At 44.4% G+C, this 14,232-nt stretch overlaps 1 protein-coding gene across 8 annotated transcripts in view; it reads left to right on the forward strand.

The window, feature by feature from the left end:
* Positions 1-14,232, forward strand: part of Gpatch2l (G patch domain containing 2 like) — a 52,863-nt gene that overhangs the window by 14,551 nt on the left and 24,080 nt on the right. For 2 of the 8 annotated variants that reach the window (XM_006516219.3, XM_006516220.4), the window contains exons 3-8: positions 523-587; positions 4,232-4,408; positions 5,271-5,350; positions 8,837-8,904; positions 10,895-10,949; positions 12,631-12,716. The exons of 1 other annotated variant lie outside the window; for it this stretch is intronic. In XM_006516219.3, coding sequence (XP_006516282.1) covers positions 523-587; positions 4,232-4,408; positions 5,271-5,350; positions 8,837-8,904; positions 10,895-10,949; positions 12,631-12,716 — 531 coding nt within the window. 5 more of the 8 variants (NM_001324488.1, NM_027405.3, XM_017315181.2 and 2 more) reach the window with 4 other exon arrangements.

Raw genomic sequence — 14,232 nt, forward strand, 5'->3', positions numbered from 1 at the left:
GCAGAAGCCCTGGGTGGTGCGTAAATGAAACGAGTGCACATGGCTACCTCCAATAACTTTATGTACATTGAAATTTGAATTTTATGTGGTTTCTACATGTCAGAAAATACTCACTTTTGAGTTTTTTTTCCCCAGCCACTGAAAACTGTAGAAACCACTTGCCGGCATCTGCACTCTGCTGCATAGGTAAGCACCGTGGCAGAGAATAGAGCATCCACAGAGCCCTCCTGCGTCAGGCCGGAGCAAGAAGAAAGGAGAACAACCTAGTGCTTGCAGCTCCCTGGGGCTTTTATAACAGTGGCTCGAAGTATTTTGAAACTAGTTTAATATGTAAGAGTTTTAGCTTTCTTCTCTCACCTTTTGAGGGCAGGATGGATAAGCTTTACCTGTGTCTTGTGTGTGAAATTTGCGTACCAGATTGGCTAATGGGCTGAAGTGCAGTTACAGAGACAGTTGGAATATCCATTGAGAGTAAGTTCTGACCGGAGCTGCTGAGTTGCCTTGTCTTCCCTTTCTCCCCAGTGACACTAGCAGTGTGTGCAGCAGCAGTGACACGGGGCTCTTCACCAATGATGAAGGACGACAAGGTAATCTTAAAGTGATAAAGGGTTAATGTTGTTAAAGACTCTTAGCTTTTAATTTTTAAATTATATATACACCTGTGTGTCTGAGTGTAGTGCAGTCACCCACTGAGACGAGAAGAGGGCGTCAGATCCCCTTGGGGCTGAAGTTACAGGCCATTGTGTGAGTCACCTGGTCTAGGTGCTGGGAACCAAACTGTGGTCCTCTGGAAGACCACACTCTTAACTGCTTAGCTATTTCTCCAGTTCCCTGGCAAAGCACTCTTGGTTCCAGCTTTGGGACTTTGTCTCAATGATTGATTCTGGTGACTGTGGAGTGACTTACTTATGGTGTATGAATTTTCACTTGGGGAATTGTGAAAACTTCACATTTTCTGAGCTGCTAGAAATGAAATACATTTGGAGTTGGTCTCTAGAATCTGGTGTTTTACAGCCCCTAGAGTGGTTCTTATGTAGTAGTTTATCACTGAGAGTCACTGCTCTGTGGGATCAGAGCATCAAGGCTGAGCTTGGGAAAGTTTCTTTTAGTTATAACCAATAATATTCTGATATGTAATTTTTATTATTTATTCTTTATTTTTTTTAAGATTTATTTTATTTATATGAGTACACTGTAGCTGTCAGACATACCAGAAGAAGGCATCAGATCCCATTAGAGATAGTTGTGAGTCACCATGTGGTTGCTGGGAATTCAACTCAGGACCTCCGAGAGAGCAGTCAGTGCTCTTAACCTCTGAGCCATCTCTCCAGCCTGATATGTAATTTTTTTTGGGGGGGGGCATATTTGTATTTTTACTGAGAGATAACTTTGACATTATTTACGTTTAAGTGACTAAAGATTATATTACAGTCATGTGAATAAATCCTGTAGTGTCCTAGGTGAATATTTAATAAATGTCTTTAAAAGTCACCATGTGGAGCCAGGCATGGTGGCGCACGCCTTTAATCCTGGCACTCGGGAGGCAGAGGCAGGCGGATTTCTAAGTTGGAGGCCAGCTTGGTCTACAAAGTGAGTTCCAGGACAGCCAGGGCTATACAGAGAAACCCTGTGTCGAAAAACCAAAAAAAAAAAAAAAAAAAAAAAAGTCACCATGAATCCACTTAAATACGCATTTTATTTCCCTGAAGAAACCCTGATCTATAGTCCTTATCTGAGTGTGTACATGTACGTGTGTGCAAGTGTATGTGTGTGTCTGCACATACATACTCTTGTTCCTTGTACCTGTTATCTCATGATTTTGTTTATTTTTAGATGTTTTAAATTTTATGTATATGAGTGTTTTGCCTGCGTGTATGCAACATGTACCATGTACGTGCTTAGTACCCTTGTAGGTTAGAAGGTGTTGGATACCTGGAACTGAGTTATGTAGATGGCCATGAGTCACCAAGTGGGTGCTGGGAACTGACCTCAGGTCCTCTGTAAGAGCAACACACGCTCTTAACTACTAAGATGTCTCTCTAACCTCTGCTTTTTAAAAAAATGCTTATTGTGTCATGTATTTTTGTGCTTTCCTTTGAATGAGTCCACAGCTTGGAATTACTGTTTTTATATATTTACTTATTTTATTTTTTTGTGTATGTGTGTTTGTGCCTGAGTGTATGTATGTGCACCATAAGGGTACATGGACCTGAAAAGACATCAGATCCCCTGGAACTAGTAGGACAGTTGTGAGATGCCATGTAGCTGCTGGGGACTGAACCCAGGTACTATGCAAGAGCAGTAAGTGATCCTAACCCTGAGTTCTCTCTCCAGCTCTTGGAGTTATTTATAACCATGACCCCTTAGACACTGCCTGGAATGTAAGAGCCCCTGTTAAGATGACAAACGTGGGTAAGTGTAAGGCAGGATGCAGTGAAACCACCGAATTAGACTACTCCATGGGTAGGAAAACTATGTAGTGGGGTCACACTGCCAAGGCTGTCTCTGGGATCTCCCGGGAGGCAGAGGGAAACAAAATGGCAGGACAGCATGAGGAGTTTGCATGGTAGTCTCCCAAAGTCTCTTCTAGCTCAGTGAGTTGTTACCCGCCCCCTCCCCCCAATTTGTTTTTGTTTTTGTTGAGAGAGGGTTTTTCTGTGTAGTTCTGGCTGTCCTAGAGCTCACAGAGATCTTTCTGAGTGCTGGGATTAAAGGAGTGTGTCACCATGTCCAGCTACAAGTCTTTTTAAAAATGTTTATTATTGGATCATGAGTGAATTGTAAGAACCAAAATTCTGGACTAATTCATTGTCAGAAAACCTAACCTAATGGGTTTGCACCTTGCAGTGCATGTCCTGAGAAAGCTTCTGGATAAGATGGAGTGGACATGTCAACTTTCATAAACTAGCGTAGACACTGTCCTGAGCCTCCTGTGTCATTGGCTGGTTGTAGAATAGTGCTCTCACATTGTGCTCCCCACACACTCAGCTTCGTGAGAGAACTTGCTTGTATTTGGTTCAAATCAGAATCAGAAACTTTGTCTGGCATGTGTCTCCCTTCCTGTCTGTCACATCCCCGCACTTCCCCACATCCTGATTTCAGCAAGCCCTCTGTGCTTCTGCTGCTTGCTGAGGCTTGGGAATTCTTGTTTCTGAGACAGCTGTTTGCAGCGTATGTTTCTAGTGAGCATGGTTATACACCCCAGAGCAGCTTCTTTAGTGTTTGGTGGTATAGCTGCTATTTGCAGGACACAGGTCTCACTGCCCCCTTGGAGAGTTGCACATTAATTCTAAGAGTCATTATTATTTTGGGTGTCAGTGGGGAGGCGGGATCTGCTGTGTGTTAGAGGACGAAGGCAACATGAACTCTAGTTACTGCTGTAATATTTTACTGTACTCCTGTAGTCTGGAAAGGGGATGGCATGTCTTGTTGCTGGCAGGAATACACTGTAGCGGAAACTGAGCTGATGTTATTGTAGCTAGTTGGAAGTTTGAGCCCAGAGTTTGAATGTATGGGTTAGTCGGGATCTTAATGAATAGCGTGGGCTCAGGCAAATGACGTAGTTCTTGAAAAGCCTTAGGGAGTTTTATTGCTTGTTACTGTGGTTGGTTTTTTTCCTGGATTTCTAGTTCAGAATTGTTTTCTGTCCTATCAATGAGATACCAAGGCTAAAACAAAGTGTGGGCTTACATTCTTTACTGATCTATTATGATAAAATGTAAATATATAATACCCCCGCCCCAGCAATAATAGCTAATTTTTGGATTGAGGAACATTTATGGCTTTGAACTCTATTTATTTACACCATGGATAATGGTCAGAAACACAGTTTGTTTTTTTATGGAAAGTACCTTAGGCTTTGTCAGGTTCTGGATTCAAATTCTGACTTCATTTACTAGCTGAACCCCAACTTCTGGGCATTAATTGCCTCACTATAACTTGGAGCTATTGTGTGTTTTGGAAGAGATAAATTATTTGCGGGTTTTACACATGGATTCTGGAGGGCATGAGGCTAGATCTTAGATTTTACAATGTAAGTGGTGAAAACAGACCACCATCCATGAACAACTAGGTTGATGCCTCAGTTTTCATCTTGCTGTGCACTAAGAGGGACTGGACAGCTTCTTTTGCACCTTGGCTTACTTGAAAGTATCACAGCTATGGCGTTGAGAAACTCTCCTGGCATTTGGATTTTATCATGACAGCTCAGGACACGATCTGTTTGCTTTAGGGGATGATGAGCAGAGTGATTGGTTTTATGAAGGAGAATGTGTCCCCGGATTCACTGTCCATAACCTTCTGCCCAAGTGGGCTCCTGATCACTGCACTGAAGTAGAAAGGATGGACTCCGGCCTGGATAAACTCTCAGACCCCACGTTCCTTTTACCTTCCCGGCCAGCTCAAAGAGGTGAGTGTGGAGATGATGAAAGTCCAGGGCATGGCTTTATGTTCCCTGTGGGAAGATGCAGCGTGCTCTCCCTGAGCACTTGCACGCCTTTGACCATGCATTGCTCTCTGAATCGTGGAGTTAACTCAGGGTTCTAGGGGATTCAAGGGTGAGTCTCAAAGCTCAGAGTTCTCTTCTCCTAAGTCAATCCATGTAGGCTTTTGGGACACATCACCAGTGTGTGCTGCATTTAGGAAGCCTGGTATCAGTCGCAGACACATATCATGGCAATGCTGATGCATTACTTTTTGAGTGCTCATTGGAAGCTTGGAAGATTGGCTCTTACAAGGGACAGGCTTTTGTAAGGACATTCACATGCAAGAAATGATGGCATTTTTTAAGTGGATGGTTTAAAAATACTTATTTAAATGTAATTGTTTACATTTACGATCCTCTTAGTGTGTACTTTGACACAAATGCGTATCAACTTTTTTTTCAGTTCTAAAGTAGCAGAATGGAGTGGAAATGGCCCATGACAGGGGACAGAAATGTGATGGTACTTCTATTTTAGTGAGCTCCATACTCGTGACCAAGTCATTTCACTCTTAGGAATGTCAGAACCATTGCCTAAGATGTGTGACAAGGAAGAGGACTGGTGTACAGGTTTCTTTAGCTGTGTACATTTAGGACTCTCAGGAAGTGGCAATCAACCATTGTCTACTTAGCATGGCTCACCTGCCATCATACTGCTCAGGACAAAGATATGGGCACAGTAAGTCTTTGGCAGATAGCCTTGTGAGGATGCTGGGGAAGGTTCCAGTGTGTTACAACATCTGTGCTTATGTATCTTGTGCATTCAATAACTGAGGCCTTCTTTCCACAGGATACCATGGTCGTCTGAATAGGTTGCCAGGAGCTGCAGCTCGTTGCCTCAGGAAGGGGCGGAGAAGGCTGCCTGGGAAGGTGACAGATTTCATAGTTTCTCCTGTGCTGTGGGAAGGTGGTAGTCCCCATGGGATTTGCATGCCCTACTGACAATTGAAAGCATCACAAGACTCTCTGGAGTAAATGAAACCAACTGAAATGTTCTGGGAATTGAGAAGGGATAATGACCATTATGTGGGATTTGAATGGCTACAAAGGTGAAAGAGAAGCACTTTATCAACATAGACGTTCTGACCAAGCAAACATTCCCTGTAGCTTCCATTGTGTGTAAACCTGCTGGCTCCATTTCTCTCTCCTGCACTGTGACTAATCCTATATTATTGCATAAGTTAAACAATCTCTTTTGACTTCTTTACAACTCCTGAAATCAGGAGTGTGTTTTTATCCTAAGATGACTTTTTATCCTAGAATTGATGTAAAGGATGCAACAGTAAACACACAGAAACAACCCCTCCCCCACGCTAACAGCACTAAGCTTGCTTAGCAGAAGTAAGTATAGGAGCTCCTTGTAACGTTCTTCTTTTAAAATTGAATTTATCTTATTATTTTTAGGTCTCTATGAAGTCCACACTGGCCTAGTACTTGCTTTGTGTCTCACTTGCTCTGTGGCCTTCAATTTGAAATGATCCTAACTCCCTGAATCCTAGGATTATAGGCATGCCCCTAGCGCTTGACCTAATTTGTATTCTAGCTTGGAGACTGAGAAGTAGGCTAAGGCAAAGGTTCCTCATTCAGGCAGGGACCACAGTAAGGAAGAGTTTGTCAGGCACTCAGAACGCCTGCTACAAGGTTGTCTGTCTGCCAAGCCATGCATGTGGTTGTCGGTCAGTCTTCTGGCTGCTGCTTTGTACTGTAGACTACCCAGAGGACAGATTTCTGAAGCTTAGGACATGGAAAAAGAAAAGAAAAGAGGTGAAGTTAATTTGTGTATATTGACTACAGAGGACGACTTGCAGAAGTCTCTCCTCCTTCCACCATGTGGATCCTAGGGATTGACCTCAGGCCATTAGACTTGGCAGCAAGTGCCTTTAGTTGTGGAGCTACCTCTCCAAGCAGATCGTATTTCTTACCTTTGAATTATGGCTCCAGTCTCCAAGTGGAGACACATTTGATCACTGAAGGAATCACACAATGTTTCTCTTGGCGCGCTTCATTTACAGACCATGGACCCTCACTGTGCTGCTTAGGGAGTGCATCTGTGTAGCTAGGGTTAAGGACGGCAGGAGAGGCTCTGCCTAGAGGACAGTGGGAAGGTTCACTTCCCCTCTGTTGAGCAGCAGAGCCCTGTTCTCCCCACCATCTGCTGCCTTGCTTTAAGCTCATATGAAGTAAGAGCCTTCTGCTTCCTGGAAGTGAGTTCGTTCATCTTGAAGGGTCTCTTCAGTGTGCCTGGGAGGAACCTAGGGTTTACTGGACGTGCAGCTAATGATCTCAGGTGAATAGGGTGATACGCACTTGTTTAATTCATCTTCATCACCTTAAAGGGAGCTCTGTCATTTCTAGCAGAGGTCACTGTTCCCTCCCCTCCCCAGTCCCTCTCCTCTCTTTCTAAACTGTAATCATAAATAATGAGTTTCATTCACAGCTCCCTGCCAGTGAGCTGCTAATTACGTAAAGTAGTGCTTGTAATTTACACAGTAATAAACTGTAAATTTAAATATTACGGCATTTTAAGTTAATAATTTTTCTGCTTTAATAAATAGCTCATTTTTCATCCATCTTTCCCTTGGCTCCTCTACCATTCTCTGTCTCTGACCTGGAGCCATAGCCAGAGGATAAAAAATTAGTGTGTATGGTCCTTCCACTTAGCTCTGCCTCTGTTTAGAATCTGACCTCAAATTAATTTTTCTAAAGCTGGTGCTTCTACTGAAGTGTGTTTCCTACTCTTCAGGTTAATTCATACACACAGTTGAATACAAACAACATCTGCCAAGATACAGATGTGTTTGGGTAGTGCTGACACTCATGCCTCTGACGTGACCTGTCACCTTAGCACTTACTCTGGTGTGTGACTCTGGGCTCTGTGTGGGTTGCTGTGGCGAATATCATGTAAAAGTGCTACAGTGACAGGAGGAGAGTGCCTTCACTCCTCAGCGGAGGTGACTGCTTGCTGTGGGGTTACGGTATGCTTTCACACTGCAGTCCGTAGAGCCCCAAATGAACGAGTCAGCTCATACAGCCTTCTGCTTTGACTTTGAAATGAAGGGCAAGGGCAGAGCACAGTGGTGATCCTTGTGGTTTTTGTTTCTGGTGGTGGCAGGGGTTGAATTCAGGGCCTGCCTTGTGCATGCTAGGCAAGCGCTCTGCCACTGAACTTTATGTCCAGCCTGGCTGATTGTTTTTGTAAGTAGCAGTTCTTTAACACATATTTAGCGCACAGATATTCAGGCTTTGCCTGTGGTGTTGTTGAGCCTCAGTCAGATAGTTCATGGAGCTGAGTGTGTTCTTTCTGTTCAAATCTGGCTCCTGTTGTTGAGTTTGGTGACATAGACCTCCATTCTCAATACTTGGGAATCTGGAGAAGGCTTTGAACAAGGCCAGCTTTACGTACATAGTGAAACCATGTCTCAAAACAACAGCAAAAGTGAGTCTTCTGAAAAAGCTTTTCTATTCTTTATACTTTAGTACTATAGTAAGTATTATTATATTAGTACTCCTGGAAGTACTCCTACATTAAAATTACATACATACGCAAACAATAAACAGTGTATACAATAAACAGTGTTGAAACATCACTTTATATTCGTTTTATATTTCACTTATGTGCCAATCAAAAAATAAACTTATGGCTGGAGAGACAGCCCAAGCTGGTGAAGTGTTTCTAGAGAATTTGAGTCTGTTCCCCACCCATGGGAGGGGGAAAAAGCCTCAGGTGTGGTGGCATGCTTGTAATCCCAGCACTGGGGAGATGGAGACAGGGAGAGACCCGAAGCTCACTAGCCAGATCGCCTAGTGTGTTTGGTAAGCTCTGGCTAAGGTGTAGACAATGCTTGAAGACTGACACTGGAGATGGTTCTCTGGCTTCTGTACACACACACAGGCACACACACACTCATGCATGCTGGAGATGATCCTAGATTCTGTACATACATACACTAACACATGCTGAAGATGGTCCTCTGGCTTCCATATATACTCTTACACATGCCTATACACGTGTACAGCCCCACATATTTACACAAAGCTAAATTTGAAACAGAATAAACTCCAAGTCCAACAAACAGTATTTATAACAGCCTTTTTAAAGGCTTTTTATTTATTTTTGGATCAGCAGAGAATAGTTAGGAAGTATATAATACATCTTAGATGTATTCACATAAAAAACAGTCACTGTTGGTTTTTAAGGTTGACATAAACTTGAGGCTGCTTGGCTGGCTTAGTTAGGAGAAACTTGAGCTTGGGAACAGCTTGCGTTGTTCACATTTGCTTGTGTGCTTAGATGACACTCTTGCTCTTGTCCTCTCAGTGTGTGCTTAGATGACACTCTTGTTCTTGTCCTCTCAGGAGGCGAGCATGAGCAGCCTGGGGACGGAGAGGATCGGCCATACCATCAGTGACCCCCGGCAGACAGAGTGAGTGGCTGAGTGCCCCGCCCACTGGCTGGCCTAGCTTGCGCCTTGGAGACGGAGGCAGAGGAGGCGTTTATAAAGCAACCTTGATATTAGACTTGAGAGCTGCAAGAGGCGATCGTAAAGATTAGTGCTTCCTAGCAGTTAAGATGGCTGAAGTCAGGCTGGCAAGATGGCTCCCTGGCTAAAAGTACCTGCTCCCGTGTGACGACCTGAGTTCAGTCCCAGAGTCCTTGGGGAGAGAAAAGAACCAGCTCTACACACTGACCCCATGGGGTGCTGTGGCGCACACAATAACGAATAAGATTTAAGATAGCTAATGTCCCAAAATTATGAGAGTGGTTTCCGTTTCCCTTCTAGATTAGTGTTTATTTTGTTGTCTGTTATATTTCTAGGTGTTGTATTGGTTAGTGTATTCCACTAAGATGCCATATTTTATTTTATTTTATTTTATAGTCAGGTTTATTGGGAAGCTGCCTCTGGCGAGTTCACTGGCCCCAAGGATTGAGGAGGTCAGGGGAGTTGCCCTGGGGAGAGAAGAGGGAAAGGGGAAGAGAAAGAGAAAGGGCGAGCACATAGAGAAGAGGGGAAGAGGAGCAAAATGCCGTGCTTTAAATGCATTTTTCGCTTTTAAAAGTTTTGTTTTAATGGAGTTGGGGGAAATAGTGAATTGCTGAAGGAGTTTGCAACCCCATAGGAAGAGCAACAGCATCAACCAACCAGATGCCCCCCAGCCGCCCGCTCTGAGCTTCCAGGGATTAAACCACCAACCAAGGAGTACACATGGAGGGACCCATGGCTCCAGCCACATATGTAGCAGAGGATGGCCTTATCTGGCATCAGTGGGAGGGGAGGCCTTTGGTCCTGTGAAGGCTTAATGCCCCAGCATAGGGGATACTAGGGTGGTAAGGTGGGAGTGGGTGGGGAAGCACCCTCATAGAAGCAGGGGGGAGGAGGGTGGGGCAGAGGGTTTGAGGAGGGGAAACCAGAAAGGGGGATAACATTTGAAATATAAATAAATAAAATAACTAATAAAAATTTCAAAAAAAACTTTTTTTGTTTTAAATAGTCATTTAAAACAAAAGCTGATTGCTTCTGTTCTCCTTTAGCCCTCTTTAAGGAGAAATCTTTTTGTCCTTGTTACCACGGTGAATACAGTGGGAAGCCCAAATGTAACTATTCAGGAGTCGTCCGTCTTTCTTGTAAAAGCTTCATCTCCCAAACAGCGGCTTTGCTCTCTGTTTTGCCTTCCTGCTGGGTCTTGTGTGACAAAAATTTAAATATTTGCTGAATAAATTCATACATATTGGGGCTGGAGAGAGGGTTCGTTGAATCAAGCATAAGGACTTGAGTCTGGGTCCCTGGCACCCACATATGCAAGCAGGCAGGTGTGGCGGGCCTGCCTGTTAAGAGCAGCACTTGAGAAGTAGATCCCAGGGCAAGCAGGCTAGCAGTGAGCTCGAGGTCAGTGAGAGACCGTAAATGAAGTGGAAACTGATCCAGCAAGAAGCCAGGCATCAACCTCTGGCCAGGTGCAACCACATGTGCACCTGTGAACTTACACACTGCAGAGACATACACATGCCATACACACCTGCACATGTGCCAAAGCCCCACATTTGTATATGCTAAAGCATCTTATTCCTTACATGCTGTGGTCAGCACCCATGTCTCACCTAGTCTAGTTTTGGAGTTAGAGCCCTCTTCTGACTGTACAGCCGAGATAAGGGCTGTCAGGCTGTAGTCAGGGTTACTTCACCCATGGCCAGTGCTGTCCTTGGGCCGCATGTCTCCCAGTCCTTCTCCGTCCTCGCTGCAGCGCCCCCTACCCCGTTCTCTTCATGCGCACTTTCCTTAGCGCCTCTTACTGTCATCTTTCCTGTTATTCTCTCCTTAGTTTCTGGTTACCATCAGCTGGGAAAAGAGAACGGAATCAGGTAAGATCACTCTTCGTGGCCATCTTTATTTTATCACTCAGTTTCCTTTTCTTTAGAAAGATGAGAGCATTGGCTTCTGGTTCTCCTTCCATTTCTGCTTGTGTACACGAGGTGAGTGAGATTCCCGAGAGCTGCGTTCCTCGACTGCCACACGCTCATCTCCAAGAACGGTAGCCAGTTCTCTCTTGGGTTCCACTGCAGGCGTCCGTTTCTCACTAGTAACACACATTTCAAGGGAAGCCTGGGCTGATTTTTGGTTTATCAGTCTTTTTTTCCCTGGCTCCTCCTTTAGGGGGACCCCGATATATCAGGCCTTTGAGTGGTATCCATGATTTAAAAATGACTCACCGTAGTGGTCATGGGTATTTTTATAGCGGCTTGAACTGTTTTCAGTACAGGGACGGGGTTGCTTTGCCTCAGTGAAATGGATGGAAACTGATGGGGGGAAGTTCTTAGACTTCCTCTTGCTCCTTGCTTGGTGGGGGGCCTTTTTGGCTACTACTTAGTAGCGTATTATGTTGCACAGTTCACACTTGGAAAGTTCGCTGTGAAGTTGTCGGTTCACAGTTAACTAGAACAGTGTGGAAGATAAAAACCAAGGTGTGTGTATGAGGTGATTTTAGGTAACGAGTTTTAAGTTACATATTATAATAAACATTAGAAAAAGTGTAATCGCTATGTCAGGCTTACTCTGTGGAAGCAGCAAAGCTGAGTGTGAGTAGATAAACAGTGAGTAGTGCAGGTCGTGGGCAGGCAAGGAAGGGGCCGTGAAGGTGGCTGGCATGCAAGAGACTCGGGACTGTTAAGCTAGAGCGTGGATCGTATTTGCTTCAGAGCATGCAGAGGCAGAAGGGGACTTGTGGCCGTCACTTGCTCCACGTCAGTGATGTACAGTAAACAACACACACCATGAGTCTCAGCTGTTTTCCTAAGTTGCAGAGCGGTGTATACCAGCGTCACTTCTGTTCTTTTAAAGTCCATTTCAATTACTACTCTTTCACTCTTAAGTCGTTAAGTTACCCATTTTTCAAAGGAATGCTTAGTGTGGGACAAAGTGCAGTGCTTTGTACACAGTACCCCATTTGATCCTCAGTGCTTTGTACACAGTACCCCATTTGATCATCAGCCTCATTTTTGGGTTTATAGTTTTGATGCTGAGGATGTCCTGCTAACACACGCACTGAACTCTTCACCCTCTCCCATCGTTTAAGGTCAATAGAAACTGAAATTGCTTTATGGCCTGAAAAGCAGTACTTGAGCTAGCCCTGCCAGTAACCCTATTATAAGACAGGTAAGATGGCCAGTGATCCACCCTGGAGAGCAGGCTAGCAAAGCTCGCAGATGATGCCGCTCTTAAATGTACAGCAGCTCGATGGTACACTCAGCTGGGCACTCTAACTCCAGGCGCCTTCTCTTTACACTATACTCACCACTGCACTGGAGTGTGCTCTGCAGTTGTCCCTGAAAAGGTAATTTCATGCTAGCCCTCTTGGGAAAGGGCTGATGCACAGTGGATATTAGTGAGGTGTAAGTTCCTGGACTGTCCACTAAGAAGTACTGTGTTTGGCCTGTAAGTGATTAGTGCATGAATGTTTTGTTTGGCAGGCAATAGTTGTTTGTTCTGTGCTGGGACATTTATGGACGTAAGGTTAGACATGCATACCCTTATTGAATGGTGGTGGTGGTCATGACAGGAGGGTTGGACATTGTTAAAGCAAGCATGCAGGCTGCTTTTTGGAATCAGGCCTGTTTGATTTAAGCCATACTGAAATGATCTCATTCATTCCCACAGTTTAATCCACTCTCCCCTCTTTACTCCCTGGACGTTCTTGCTGATGCTTCTCATCGAAGGTGCTCACCTGCACACTGCTCTGCCAGGTAATTGGCTTCCGGTGGCTATTATTTTCTTTTGGAAAATTCTGTGTCCCTTTTCATAACACTTGAGATTATACAGTCTATGTGCAGAGGATCCAGTTTGACCCTCACAGCAATCTTCAGAGGTAAGTTGGAGTTTCACAGATGCAGAGGCGGGCTGAGGCCTGAGGAGTTTCCCTGTGATCGCATGCCCCTGTGATTGACTCTGCACTGTGGCCTATGTCTTCTGCCTTACATTTCACACTATTTCTGCTGCTCAAAGCCCATCCTCAAAGACATTATCAGTGCCTCTTGTCCTGACCTGCAAAGCCCTGCATAATCTGGTTTCTGCCAACATGGCCACCTTCCTCTTATCCAGGCCTGCCCCTCAGTATCAGGCAGTACCAGGGAGCTTCATTTCCTTATACAATGGCAGCCCGTGCGGTCGTGGCCCTTGCTCTCACTTTGCTTTGCATGGAAAGCTCTTGGAGCCCCTGGATACCTAGGGGTCACGGCAGCCCCATCTGGTTACTGTATCTTTCCATGCAGTGTTTACCCTGTCTGTAATGACACTGTGTACCAGTTTCTTTAAAAGTCTAGCCTCCCCATTGGCTCTCACTGTGAGGCAGAGGCCTTGTGTTATTCCCTGACACATCCCTGCACATAGGTCTGGCACTTGTTAGACATTTTGTTTGTCATGTCTTACGGAGTCTCTTAATTCAGGTGAGATGGAAGTTTGATGATGGCATTTCTTAGCAGTGTTATTGTGTGTAGAACAGCTAAAAGTTTAGACCAAGGAACTCTTGTTGTAGTTTTGGTAGCGTAAAGGATTTCATTCCCAAGGTTCTGATGCTTTTTTGTTGTTGTTTTGGTTTTGGTTGGTTGGTTGGTTTTATTTGTTTGTTTGAAACAGGCTCTCTCATATGTAACCCTGGCTGTCTTGCAGCTGTATAAAGTAGGCTGGCCTTGAACTCACAGAAATCTACCTGCCTCTGCCTCACAAATGCCTGTCTTCTGTTTTTGTTTGTTTGTTTTGTTTTTTCATTAGTCAGCTCTTAAGTCAATGTGCTCAGACTGGTCCTGTAGACTCCACGGCAGAAGTTAACAGGTCTTTGGACATAGCTCCATAGGGTTTGGATGATGAGCCGAAGTTCATAATCTGCTGCTAGAGCTTTCTAAGAAGTATTTTAATAAGGATAGTCTTTTGAGAAGAAAGGTCACTGTAAATAGTGTTGCTGTGAATGTGGAAAAGTGGGGTGATACAAACTTCTCCCATAGGCCTTTCCTTCAGCGTCAGGCTGCTTGATTTTCATTCATTCATTCATTCATTCATTCATTCATTCATTCACCATTTGCTGACTTCCTACTATGTACTAGGCTCTTTGTCTAGAACTCAAGCTCTAATGAAAAAATCAGGTATGGAAACTGACAGCTATGATAACAGTTTGCACAGAAAAGCTATGATACACACAGGCAAGGCTCCTAATGCAGGCCTGTGGGAAGTTTTCCAGATTTTAGTCCAAAGAAGAGCACACCTCTG

The sequence above is a fragment of the Mus musculus genome, chromosome 12, assembly GCF_000001635.26.
Source record: "Mus musculus strain C57BL/6J chromosome 12, GRCm38.p6 C57BL/6J".
Classification (NCBI taxonomy): Eukaryota; Metazoa; Chordata; class Mammalia; order Rodentia; family Muridae; genus Mus; species Mus musculus.